The sequence below is a fragment of the Castor canadensis genome, chromosome 16 (genome assembly GCF_047511655.1).
Source record: "Castor canadensis chromosome 16, mCasCan1.hap1v2, whole genome shotgun sequence".
Lineage (NCBI taxonomy): Eukaryota > Metazoa > Chordata > Mammalia > Rodentia > Castoridae > Castor > Castor canadensis.
Window position 1 is genome coordinate 7496942 of NC_133401.1, and position 13510 is coordinate 7510451.

Sequence of the window (13510 nt, forward strand, 5' to 3'; positions counted from 1 at the left end):
CTTTGAATAGCTGGTTTAGCCTCTGTGTGTTTCCTTGCCTCATTGAGTTGTGAGACTTCAGTGAGTTGCCATGCACTGGGAAGCTGCTTTGGAGTAGCTGGGAGTCAACCGAAGAGGATACCAAGTCCTGGCTCTAACCTACTATGTGATCTTGAGCACATAACCTCCCCCATCAGCCTAGCAGTGTGGAAGAGAATGCCTCCCTCAGAGGGCACTGGAGGAGATTCCATGGGTTATCCTGTGAAGAGGTCAGGGCTGGCCCAAAGCAAGACCCATATCTGTAGCAACCATAGGTTATCCTGTCCTTACCTCCCAGCTGTGACCCCAACACCATTTGTGGACTGTAGAGCTTGGACCCTTGGGGAGAACTCTGGAACTTAATTTCACCTGGAGACCCTTCCATGTTGCCTCCTCTGGAGGTTAGGAATGACAAGAGTCACAGGTTTCCCCAGAGAGCAGCTCACTGCAAGGTCTTAAGAAAAATTGGTGAGCAGGGACACCAGGGCTGACAGCAAGGCACAGAGTCCGGTGGGGTGGGCCTGAGCCTCTCTGCACTGATTCTTCCAGAAAGACATCGTGGTGGCCTCCAACAAGGTATCATGTAGGGTCATTGCCCTCTCCTTCTCTGAGGACAGCAGCTATTTTGTCACTGTTGGGAACCGGCATGTGAGATTCTGGTTCTTGGAAGTCTCCACTGAAGCAAAGGTGAGTTCTCGTCATTGATGAGTGGCATTATGAGCTCTTGTTTCTACCTGAGACTTGGGGTCAGTGGTCTCAGAGGTTATCTCGCTTCTTAAGGGTCCAGGTACTGACTGGCAATCCTTGATGGGACCCCCTGCCCCTGGGGCCATGCCCTATTCTTGGACTGCACCTTGTAGCCCTTCTGTCGAGAAATGCATTCTGCTTTTCCTTCCTTCTCCATTTCAGGGAGTTTCTCAGAGTTGTCCTGTTTCGCTATGTCAGTGAGGGGCCCATCATAGCCCTGTTGGGGGTTGAGCTTTATGAACACTGTGCCCTACTCTGCCTCCAGGTGACTGGCACAGTGCCGCTGGTTGGACGCTCAGGCATCCTGGGTGAGCTGCACAACAACATCTTCTGTGGTGTGGCCTGCGGCCGGGGCCGAATGGCAGGGAATACCTTCTGTGTGTCCTATTCGGGCCTCCTCTGCCAGTTCAATGAGAAGCGGGTGCTGGAGAAGTGGATCAACTTGAAGGTACCACCCCTCTGCCACACCATATGCTCCGTGCGTGATGGTCAGCTGTACAAGTCCTGTGTGTGTGACTGGATGAGTCATTCATTGCCCTCTCTAAGCTGCAATTTCCTCATCTGCAGAATGGGAATACTGCTGCCCCCTCATGGTTGGTAAAAAAAGTCACATGTGACGATGGATGAATGTAAGGTACTTGACACAGTTCCGGTGTCCTAAAATGAGGTCAGGTTGTTTTCCTGTCGCTATTGGCTCCAGTTCACATATCCCTTCATTGAGCACTCTTCACCAGTGGGAGGACTTGGAGTGAGCTTTTTTTCGCTCCTGGTTATTACCAAACCTAACTTGGGCTAACTGGGTGCGACTAGAGGTGCAGAAAAGACAAAGGATAGACAGACAGAAAGTTGGGGCCAGGTGTGTTGGGCACTTGAGTGGAGACACACAACCCTGATTCTTTTCTCTATCTTTATTCTTTAAGGCCTTACTCCTTTGCAGTTCTTTAAAACCTTGCTTCTAAAGCTTTTCCTTAAAACCTTGCTTTTAAAGTCTTCTTTTCTGTTCTTTAAAGTCTCTTTCCTGAGACTTGCTCTGTCCCATGTTTTCTCTTAGCTGTTCTTTAGCAAAATCTCTCTTAAAGTCTTTGCCCCCAGGCTTGCACTGTCCCATGTTCTCTCTTTAGCTTTCTTAAAGCCTCAGACTTGCAACCATCAACAGCCACACCTAAAAACTGCATATGCATAACTCTTAGTCTCCATCCTTAACTTGCACTGTCGTATGTTCTCTTTGGCTTTTCTTTAGCTTAGCTTTTTTTCTAAAGCCTGTGTATAAAGTTCTCTTTAACTTTCTTAACGTCTCGCCCTCAGACTTGCTAGCAATTCCCCTTTAGCAATTCTCCTCCAGCAATTCTTTTCCCTTCAGCAATCCATCCTTCAATTCATTTTCCCCCTTAAGCAATCTTCCTCCAGCACTTTCCCTTCAGCAATTTGTTTTCCCTTCAGCAATCCTTTTCCCTTCCAAAGCCTCCCACATCAAAAAGCCAAAAGCAAAAAGCCTTGCTTCCTCCTTCATTGAGTCTTTTATATCCAGTGGTAAACAGGGTGGAGCATGGGGGAGGGGTGTGACATTGTAACAGGAGAAACCTGTGTTCCTACTTCTTTCTCTGACCATAAACAACTTAGGAGAAGCAGCTGTTCTGCATTTTCCTCTTTTGTGGCTGGGCTGTGCCAATCTCAGCCTACAGATAAACATCTTAGGAAAAGCGGTTCAGCTGCATCTCGCCTTGCTTATGGTTCTCATAGGCCTCTCATAATCTGCTGTGCACAGGGACTGCATTTCTTATTTAGTCTAAGGTACTGTTAGCTTAGTTTTCAGTTAAAAAAAGACTATGCAAAACCAAGCACAGTGGCTCAATCTTAAAATCCTAGCTACTCAGGAGATGGAGATTTGATTAAGGTAGGAAGCCAGCCAGGCAAAATGTTCAAGGGACCCCATCTTAACCCATAAAAGTTGAGTGTGGTGGCATGCACCTGTCATCCCAGCTACTTGGGAAGCATAAATAGAAGGCTCTCCCAGGTCAGCCCAGGCGTAGATGAGAGGCCCTATTCAAAAAACAACAAAAATGGGCTGCTGAGTGGCTCATTGGTAGAGTGATTGCCTAGCAAGTGTGAGGCCCTAAATTCAAACCCCAGTAATTGCCAAAAAAGACCTAAAGCAAAGAGGGCTAGAGGCATGGCTTAAGTTGGTAGAGCTCCTACCAAGCAAGCATGATGCCTGAGTTCGAACCCCAGTATTGCCAAAATTTAAAAAAAAAAAAAACGACTCTACAAAATATATAAAATTTGGCTGGGTTGTGGACCAAGTGTTAGAGAGCCTGCCTAGCAAGTGCAAGGTCCTGGGTTCATACTTCAGTGCCATCAAAAAAAAAAAAAACAAACCTTGAAGATATATAAAATTTTAAACTAAAGAATGATATGTGAACAAGTGGCGTAACCTCTCTAAAAGCTTGGGTCCAAGCTGTCTTCCCATTCCTGGCTGGCTGCCTATTTGGCTACATGGTTTCCCCTCCTTTTCCTAGCTTGCTCTTTTGACTTTACCTCCAGACTGTAAGAATTCCAAGTTTTCTCTGCCTTTCCTAGGTGACTAGGCATCATTTTGTTTTTTTTCTGGTTTTAATCTTCTTACAAAAGGTTAAACAGGGTGGTAAGGGAGGGGGTGGGGGCAGGGGAGAGAAATGACCCAAGCCTTGTATGCACATATGAATAATAAAACAATAAAAAAAATAAAAAGGTTAAACAGCATTTAAGCCTAGAGGTCCAGCATTTGCTGCCCCTTCTCTGCACGTCCTGGTAAGATAGACAGTCTTTTCGACACACTATAAGTTTTTTTAGACTGCTTTGAAGTTGTTTTTAAGTACCTAGGAATAAAATTTAAGGCTAAAAACCTCAACCCAACTGCAAGTGACCTGTCTGAAGTTGAGTTTGCTGAACACATGTCTTCTACATGAGCTAAGTTCTTCTATATACAGCGACCATGCTCCATCCCAACTCATGCCTCTGTCCGCCTACTGGCAGGTTTCCTTCAGTGGTGACTGTCACTGTATCATAATTTCAGAACTTGTAAAGTGTACTAAAATGGACACCTTAGACCCAAGTAATTATAAGTCTTCTCTGGAAGCCCAAAGCTGCTCTGTCCCCTTGTCCCTTAGCCAGACCACATGAAGCACTGGGTTCACCTGGGGCTGTCCTGTCTCCACAGGTCTCCCTGTCTTCCTGCCTCTGTGTCAGTGAGGAGCTCATCTTCTGTGGCTGCACAGATGGGATAGTTCGAATCTTTCAGGCCCACAACCTGCACTACCTCGCCAACCTGCCCAAGCCGCACTATCTTGGGGTAGACGTGGCACAGGGCCTGGAGCCCAGGTACTGCCCTGCTGGGGAGGAGGAGGGAGAGGGGTCCACCCAGTCTGTCCAACTCTATCCCTCCAGATCTATCACCCGCCTGGCCATCCTACAATAATACTAGTGATTACTTTTAGCCTTGGGCATTGCAACATGAATAAAGCAGAGAAGTCCTGCCTCCCGAGGCAAGTCCAGGATGAGAAGTGAGAGTGGGTGGCGGGAAGAAATACAGGAGTAAACAGAATAACTCCAGGTCATGGCAAGTGCTCACAGGCGCTCAGAGCAGGCATAGAATGTGCGCCTCCATGTGGCTGACATTGTTAAGCAGCTACTAAGCACCTGCCCTAGGCTGGATGCAGGAAAGCTAGACAGCAGAATCTGCTACCATGAAGCCTACAGTGCAGTGATGAAAATCAAGTACAGAACTGAGACTGTCAGGTGGCTGGGCACTGTGGTGAGAGAAAGCAGGGGCTCAGGAGGGAGAGTTTTGGGCAGGGCTGTGGCAATTGACTGATAGGAGTCAGCTATGTGGGCAGCAAGTATAAAGGCCTTAGAGGACAGAACCCTGGGTGTGGCATGTTGCAGGAACAGCAAGGGAGTGTGGGACGGGAGCACATTGTGCTGGCAGAGGATGGTAAGAGATGAGGTCCTAGCAGGAGAAGCCTGTAGTCTGTCCTGAGGTTGATGGGCAACCACGGGAGGTTGCACAACTGGGCCATTAGATCCCTTGCCATGTTGGAGTGGAGGCAAAGGCTAAGTTGTGGCCTGTCCCTTTTGTTCTAAGTCTCTTTTATGGAGTGTGGGCAGGGTACCCAACCAGAGAGTGCTGGGTGCCTGGGGCTGCCTCTCTGTAGATTGCTAGACATTAGCTCCAGGGTGTCTTTTCCAAGAGAAGCCTAGAGGGGGTGATTGGATGTTGTGAAGGAAAGAGAGGCTGGCTGAGCAATCCACAAACTATGGCACATTGTGGTAGCTAGGCTACCCAGCTCTGCCACCTTCTGTTGTGTGCTGGGCAGGTCAGTGTGCTACTCTGGGCTTCAGTTTCCCCATCTCTAAAGTACCTACTTTTCCTGGTGGTTATGAGAATTTAGTGCAGATGGATTCTCAGCCTGGCACAGTAAGTGCTGAGTAAGCTGCAGCCTTTGTAGAGTCACTGCGGCCAGGAGATCCCTCCTCAGCTACCTCACACAGGGATTTGGATTATGTGTTGGTGAGGCCAAGGATAGAGGAGAGGAGACCTGAGATGCCTGCTGGTTTTCCTTCAATGATCAGAAAAAACAAACCAGAGCTTGGATTGAGTGCAGTGAAGGAAAGAATGGTCGATGAGTGGAGAACTGAAAATGCTCAGAGGCTAGGCTTTCCAGTTTGCAACCTCTATAGAAGCAAAGCAAAGGAAGGAGGAGGACAGAGAAGGGGAGTTGGAGTAGGAGAGATGTCTGGCATTACCAGACAGGAGGCAGCTCCTGTGTCACCAGAAGTGGCTCTTAGAACTCACACTGACATTGATAGTGACGATGACCCAGGTGGCCTTGTTAGCTTCCTCTTCCACAGGAAAGCAGAAGCAGTCTACCCAGATACAGTGGCACTGACGTTTGACCCTGTCCATCAGTGGCTGTCCTGCGTGTACAAAGACCACAGCATCTATGTCTGGGATGTTAAGGACATCAACAAAGTGAGCAAGATGTGGTCAGAGCTCTTCCACAGCTCCTATGTCTGGAATGTGGAGGTAAGCCCCTCTCTTTCTCCTCCTGGGTGCTCAGCCAGCTAGTAGAAACTTCCGTGGAGTTTGGACAGCCCATTGAACCATTTGTTCAAAACATACTCATTGAGGCCAGGTGTTGTGGTACAGGCCCATAATTCCCAGCATTCAGGAGGCTAAGGCAAGAAGATCACAAATTCTAGGCCAATCTGAATCAAAACAACAACAACAAAAAACCCCTCGGTGACCCCCACTATGTACCAGGCCCTCTTCTAGGTGCTGGGGACACAGCTGAGTAGAAAAGAAATAAAAAAGTCCTGCCTTCATGGGGCTCATGTGGATGGGAGAGTAAACTGAAAAACACCGGAATATTGCTTGCCAAGTAGCAACATCCCTCTGAAGAAAAGTAAGGCTGAGTAGGACAAAGGGGAGAGAAGAATGGGCATTTCGACAGGCCTCTCTGAGGCCATGCCATCTGAGCAGAGACCTGCAGGAGTGAGGGAGAGGGACATGGGACTGTTGGGACAAACACAAGAGCAGTGGCCCTGTGGCAGGAGACTGTGTCCCGCAGTGACCTGTGCATGGTCGTTTCTGTATTTTACTGCTTTGTAAAAAAAAAAAAAAAGTGTTGAAGTTTTTATTTTCTGAGAATTTATGGGTTTTCAGTCTCCAAAGCTGTTCTAAGTGCTCTTTGTATATAAGGCAACTGGTCTTACACATTCTTTCTTTTTTTTTTTCTTACTAATTTTCTGAATGTTTGTCCTAGAGGAATTACATTTTTAGCAGCCCAATTCAGGATGTAAGAGAGAACTCAGTCCTTTGGAATAGGCATTATTCAGCCCTTTGACTGCCTGAATCTATCTGTCATGTGGGTATGATGATTGTGTTGACAGTACTTGTTTTTACTTAGCAAGAATGTTTTAAAGTACTTTTAAAATTTGTATGTGAAACTGGGCATGATAGTGGGTGCCTGTAATCCCAGCACTTCGAAGACTAAGGCAGGAGGATGAAAGGGTTGAAGCCAGACTGGGCTACATAGTGAGACTCTGTCAAAAAACAAAACAAACCAAAAAACCAGATGTACCAAAAAATAAGGAAATACGTATGTGAAGTATACATGAAATTTTTTAAAATTTAAAAAAAGGTGAAATATTATAGATAAAACTAAATGTTAGGATTGGTGGAGTGGCTCAAGTAGTAGAATGCATGCCTAGCAAGTATGAGACCCTAAGAAAGCACAAGGCCCTGAGATCAAACCCCAGTACTGCAAAATAAATTAATTAATTAAGAAATAAAAAAATCGCTCCCCTATTCCAGCTGCTGTGCAGTGTGGCCTAGTGTGCTTTCAAGTAGACACCTGTTGGCTATTCTGAGGTTGCTCTGCTCTTGAGCCTCCTGGATGCATGTTACTACATACACATAGCTCACTACTGGTGGTGATGTATTATGGGGCAGTTTTGCTGCCTAGTTTGCCTACGTGTCTATGGAATTTGGGTTTTGCTATCTGGTTGCTCTTTTCTTTGTTAATTTTTATTTTATTTATTTTTTTGGTGGGACTGGGATTTGAACTCAGAGCTTTGAGCTTGCAAAGCAAGCACTGTACAGCTTGAGCCACACTCCAGTCCACATTACTCTGGTTATTTTAGAGATAGTGTCCCTCAAAATATTTGCCTGGGCTGCCTCAAATCTTGATCCTCTGGATCTCAGCCTTTTAAGTAGCTAGGACTACAGAAGTGAGTCTCCTCTTATGTGGGGATTTTGAAAGATTAAAAATCTATGCTGTTACAGTTACCAGTGTTTTGGAGAGTTTGAAATGTTCCTCAGTCCTTGGATGAGAACACTGCTCCAGGTAGGGCAAAAGAATCATGCTGCAAAAGACCCACAAAAAAGTAGAAAGATAGTAAAGAATGATTTATTAGCAAATTTAAGTATACCTTGAAGCATGAGGCAATTGGATAAGGGGCAAATGCTCCTGGAAGCTGTGGAGGCTTGGGTGGGGTTACTATTTAGTGCAAAACTGAGACCCTCCCCAAATGGTTTGACAGTTGGGCAAAGGCTGTCCAGGTGTGGACCATTATGTTAACTATTGTTTCAGCGATGGTTCATTATGTCTGTGGTCAGTCCAGGGATGAGTCAGGGGTTTTATTATTCTGCCTTCTGGGAGGGAAAGTAGCCTGAGATATTTCTTCATTCCTGCCTACATTAACATTTTGGTGTCTTGACTCACTCAGCTTCTGCTAATTGAGTTCCCTTTAAAGTACCAACAAGAGCTCAGGACCCTGAATTCTTTCAGAGATATGGGCAACAAGGTGGATTTTAGCTGCTTCCTGTTGGGGGAGGGACAGTACTCAGGGTCTTTGTCAGGACACAGGAAGGTTAATTAGGCTCAGGCAGAGGCAGCTGCTAAGAAAATAGCTTCTCTGTTGTTCCATCAGCAGGACTTTAGTTGTCACAAAATGAAGTGGCCATCATGTCCAAGGGGACTTGTTCCTCCCCATATAGAGGTAAGCCAAGTAAGCCTTAGTTCCGCATATGAAATAAGATCCCCTAGGCTGGGGTCCAGGTTGGTGGTTATGGAGGTGTGGAAGACTTATGGGCTCCCCTGATTTTATACATTGAGGAAGAGGTTTCTATTGGAGAGCCTTAAACCTCCTGACCTCTAGAGAGGCTGCACCAATGGGTGAAAGGAAGGAGTTGGGGGCATTGATGGCAAAGAGTTTCCCTTAGAGGTTCCCAAGTAGGGTAGGGCTGGCAGAGTGGCTCAAGTAGTAGAGGGCCTGCCTAGCAAATGTGAGACCCTGAGTTCAAGCCCCAGTGCTGCCAAAAAAGGAACAACAACAACAACAAAAAACAAGGGAGGGTAGGATCACTCCAAAGAGGATAGCACAATTGTGAAAGTGAGTCTGGTTAAGAAGTCAGGTGGAGTCGGGTGCCAGTGGCTCACACCTGTAATCCTATTTACTCAGGAGGCAGAGATCAGGAGGATCGAGGTTCGAAGCCATCCCAAGCAAACAATTTTGTGAGACCCTCTCGAAAAAAAATCCTTCGCAAAAAAAAAGGGCTGGTGGAGTGGTTCAAGGTATAGGCCCTGAGTTCAAGCCCCAGTACTGCAAAAAAAAAAAAGAAAAGAAGAAAGTCGAAAGGACTGTGTATGATGGGTGGGGTAGCCCTGGCAAAATAGTGTGCCTCTTAATGGTAGAGGCAAGGAGGTAACAATTGTGTCCCAGCTTTGTCGTGTTCCTCCAGCCCTGAACTGATAATCAGATAATCCCAGGCTGATCTGTTGATCATCCAGCCTAGCTTGGGGAAGAACCAAAAGACAAGGTGACAATGGGTGTAGGGTTCCCACTTAGGGACAGTAACCCCCTTCATGTGATTGATACAAAAAGTGAATGTTCTGAGCCAGGTGCTGATGGCTCATGCCTGTAATCCTAGCTACTTAGGAGTCAGAGGTCAGGTTTCAGTTTGAAGCCAGCCCCAGCAAATAGTTCTCAAGACCCTATCTCGAAAAAAACCTATCACAAAAAAAGGGCTCAAAGTGCAGGCCCTAAGTTCAAATCCCAGTACCTCACACCCAAAAACAGTGAATGTTCTGCATGAGGACTGGTGAGAAAAGAAAAAGAGAGCCTTCACCAGGAAGCCATGGCAGAGAATAGTGAAGGTATTGTTGATACCAAGGTCTCTCAAACTCAAGAGCAGCAGCTCCAGCTCCTGACACACTTTGCTGATGAATGTTGTGAATGGGAATTGAGGCCCAGAGTTTAGGAGAGATGGAGACTACGTAGCCCCAGCTCTTGGGGTTAATGCATATGCAGCAGGGAGAAGTGGAGTTGAGTAGGGAGCTGTGTGGTTGGCAAAGTAAATGACAGTGTCTGGAGGGAGGGAGAAGGGCAGATGGGGGCTGACAGGGAAGAATATAATCAGCAGAAGATAGTGAATTTTTTTTTTTTTTTTGGCAGCACTGGGGTTTAAACTCACACTTGCTAGGCAGATGCTCTTACCACTTGAGCCACCCCGCCAGCCCTGCCAGTGAATTCTTGAGGGGGAGATCCCATGTTACCTTCCAGACAGATGGGGAAGCCTGCTCCATGGTGAAGGACAGAGGAGGTGAAGCAGCTGGAGGTGATGGAGGACTGTGGAGTAGAAAACGTGGGTGCATTCTTTCTGTGTTAAGACAGAGCTCACTTACCTACTTATCCTTTTGAAGAGGTATTTAAGAGTTTCTTCTGACTTACAGGTATATTCCATTAGAGAAGGATCCTCTATCCTGTATGTTGGCCAGCTTGACATATGGGATGTGGATCTAGCTGGCTGTGATGGGAACCATGATGGCTGTAGGAGTAGAAAGTAAGACCACAGAGGAACCTTTCCATAGGGCTCTAGTTGGGCCTTGGAAGACCCATTTTTTTCAGGTCTGTCACGGGGGTTGGGGTTGGCATCAAGGATCTGTTGTGGACTTTAGCTAGCCTTAGCTAATGACATATTATTTGAGTTCTGTCATTTCAAGAGTCAGACAGGAAGGGGAGTGCATAAAGGACCTCAGATGGACTCAGCTGGAAGGGGCTTTCCATATTAGGAGGTAGTGAAGGAGTCAGCTGAGAGAAGAGCCAGAGTAGAAACTTTCTGTTGGGTTTTATAAGCTATCCCTAGGTCCTACATAAAGCCATGAATACTTGGGCAAATGGGACCTCAGCTTTCTATAGACTAGGTCTAATTATAGGATAGTGTTCTTTTCTAGGGACCATTGGTAGGCAAGGGCACCCCATCTTCCAGGGTACAGTGGAGAGTGTTGCAGAAAAAAAAGACGTTTTTGCTTGAGGACCTGTGATCAAATCCTTCCAGTAGTATAGATTACAACCTAAGGATGAACCCCCAGCTGTTCACCACTTCTGGAAGAGAGAAAGAGGGCACTTGCCTACCATGGAGGGCTTGAGGGCATCCCCTAAGAGGCTTCCTCCATGTGACCTTACCTGTAGGGGAAGCACCCTCCTCTCCTGTAGTGATCTACCTTGAGTCCAGCTGGTCTGTCACAGCCCCTGCCCTGAGATCTTACTCCACCCCTGGGTTTACTTTGGGCATGCATTTTGCGGCCTGCAGTGATTTTAGTCATACCCTGGGTGTCTTTAAATCCCATTGTCCCTTTAATGGCCCAAAATATTTAGCGGGTGTTGGGGACATCCAATATTGAATGTCAAAGAAACCTGTCATTTTTTTTTATTTGTTTGTTTATTTATGGCAGCTACTAGGCAGGCACTCTACCACTCGAGCAATATCCCCAGTCCTTTTGCTTTAGTTGTTTTTCAGATAGGATCTGATATTTTTGCCCCATGGCCAGCCTTGGGACTCTGATCCTCCTACATAAGGCCTCTGATGTAGCTGTGATGACAGGCACTGGACACCATGTCTGGCTTAGTGGTTGAGATGGGATCTCACTAACTTTTCCTTATGCTGGCCTCTCAAGCCAGGATCCTCCTGATCTGACCTCCTGAGTAACTGAGATTACAGGTGTGAGCCCCCTGCTGAGTCTTTGAAATCTCTTTGCATGTTGTCTCTTTGCATCTCTGAACTTCATTCTAAACAACTCTTCAGTTCTGTCTCCCAGTTCATTTCATTTCTTAAACTGTGTCTTTTGTTTTTGTTTTGCAGTGTTGTTTTTGAGATACGGTCTCATACAGCACAGGCTGGCCTTAAACTCTTCAACTTGTGTTTCCTGAGCTCTGGGATTACAGGCATGCATCACTGTGCCTGGCTGGTTTTTAATGTCTTTTATTTTTTAGACTGAGGTGTACCTCAATGGTAGTCTGTGGATTCAAGCCCTAGCACCAAAAAAAGAAAGAAAAAAAATACGCTTTTTCTTTCTTTTCTTTTCTCTTTTGTTTTCTTTTTTCTTCTTTTCTTTCTTAATGGGTATGGAGTTTGAACTCAGGACCTCACACTTGCTAGGCAGGCACTCAACCACTTGAGCCACACTGCCAGCCCTGCTTTATTTTTCATTTCTAGAAACAGTTCTATTTTGTTCTTTTTCAGTCCTTTTTGGTTAATTTTTATAATTTCGGATTGACTACTCATACTTTAAATTTTGTTAAAGTTATTTAACAAGCTTTTTTAACATAGTGATTTTATATTCTATCTGATAATTCCAATATTTGATGATTTTGCTAGACTCTGATGTTTCTTCTTAATACCTTGCTTCCTTTTACACTTAGTGATTTTTGACTGAGCTGCCCAATTTTCTTGGAAATTTGTGAGGTTGTTTTTAAGGCTTGGGCTGAAGTACCATGGACAATAAATGGGAGTATTTATGTCCTTTTTATCCCCTCATTTATTTTTTAACATAGAAGGTACTATACCATACCTGTTTGTCTTTTTCTCACCAAATGCAGCAGTATATCACTGTGCTGTCACAGAAGTGAACATAATGAACCACCCTTTGCCTTGTTATCTGGGAATTATAGGTGTATCCTGAATTTGAAGATCAGAGAGCTTGTTTGCCATCCGGGTCTTTCCTGACTTGTTCCTCAGACAACACCATCCGGTTCTGGAACATGAACAGCGACTCCAGCTCTCACTGGCAGAAAAACATCTTCAGCAATGTGAGCAGCTTCATCATGACCTCCCTTTCAAGGAGGAATGAAGACCTCCTTTAGGCCAATCAGGATATAAGGGCAGGCAGAAGCCTATGGAACCTGGCTGTTAGGCTTTACTAGGGCCAGAACCAGGAATCAGGGCAGGGTTCCTCCTTCTGTTTCTCTCTATTCCTTTCTGGGGTGGCAGGGTCTGTCCTTTCTGATTCTCTCTGCTAGCCAGCTCCTGCTGTCCAGGTGTGTGTGTATGAGGCCATTCCAGGTAACTCCATACATTCAATAGAGATAAAATTGGTCCCTAAGTTTTGAGTGGGATCTCCCTGAGACTGTACCTGGTGGGCCAAGCCAGGCAGGGCCTTCCCCTGTTGAGCTAGCCTGTCATGCAGGGAGGCCTCCTGGGGTGCCAGCAAGGCCCTGCAGGAAGCCTCAGTGGGGCTGAGGAGATGTTGGTTAGTAATGCAAGGCCAGCGAGGAGCTGTTCTGAATAGCTGGGACCTGAGTCATGCATTCGTTTCTTCTGCATATACTTACTCAGGTCTGTGCCAAGGACACAGCAGTGACTAAGACAGACCCATCCCCTGCCCTGTGGCACCCACAAGTCTAGTGGAGGAGGTACAGACAGTGAACCAATAACAACAAATTTCATACAAGCACAAGTGCAATAAGCACCATGAAAGAAAAAAGAAAGCCGGTACAAGTAGCTCACTCATATAATCCTAGCTAGTTGGGAGGCTGAGGTTGGGGGTATTGTGGTTTGAGGCCAACCCAGGCAGATAGTTTGTGAGACCCCATTTCCAAAATAACCAGAGCAAGATAGACTGGAGTGTGGCTCAAATGATAGAATGCCTGCTTTGCAAGCTCGAAGCCCTAAGTTCAAATCCTTGTCCCTCCCCTGCCCCCCAAAAAAAGAAAAAGGACATAATGCTAGTAGATAGAATATGTGACGGCGTCATGGAACCTTGTCTGGGCATCAGGAGCCGCTTCCTCTGGAAGAAACAAATAGTTGAGCTGCAATCTGGAGGGATGGGAGCAGTAAAGAAACGGGGAGAGAGTTCCACACCTAGGGAATAACCCATGCACAGGTCCTGAGGTGAGTTGGAAAATCTGAAGAAGGTCATTGTGGCTG

The 13510-nt window shown here is 46.1% G+C and overlaps 1 protein-coding gene across 2 annotated transcripts in view; it reads left to right on the top strand.

The window, feature by feature from the left end:
• Positions 1-13510, top strand: part of Wdr62 (WD repeat domain 62) — a 40268-nt gene that overhangs the window by 6661 nt on the left and 20097 nt on the right. For both annotated transcript variants that reach the window (XM_074057028.1, XM_074057029.1), the window contains exons 6-10: positions 568-705; positions 1031-1213; positions 3962-4122; positions 5638-5827; positions 12256-12393. In XM_074057028.1, coding sequence (XP_073913129.1) covers positions 568-705; positions 1031-1213; positions 3962-4122; positions 5638-5827; positions 12256-12393 — 810 coding nt within the window. The remainder of the gene's footprint in view (positions 1-567; positions 706-1030; positions 1214-3961; positions 4123-5637; positions 5828-12255; positions 12394-13510) is intronic.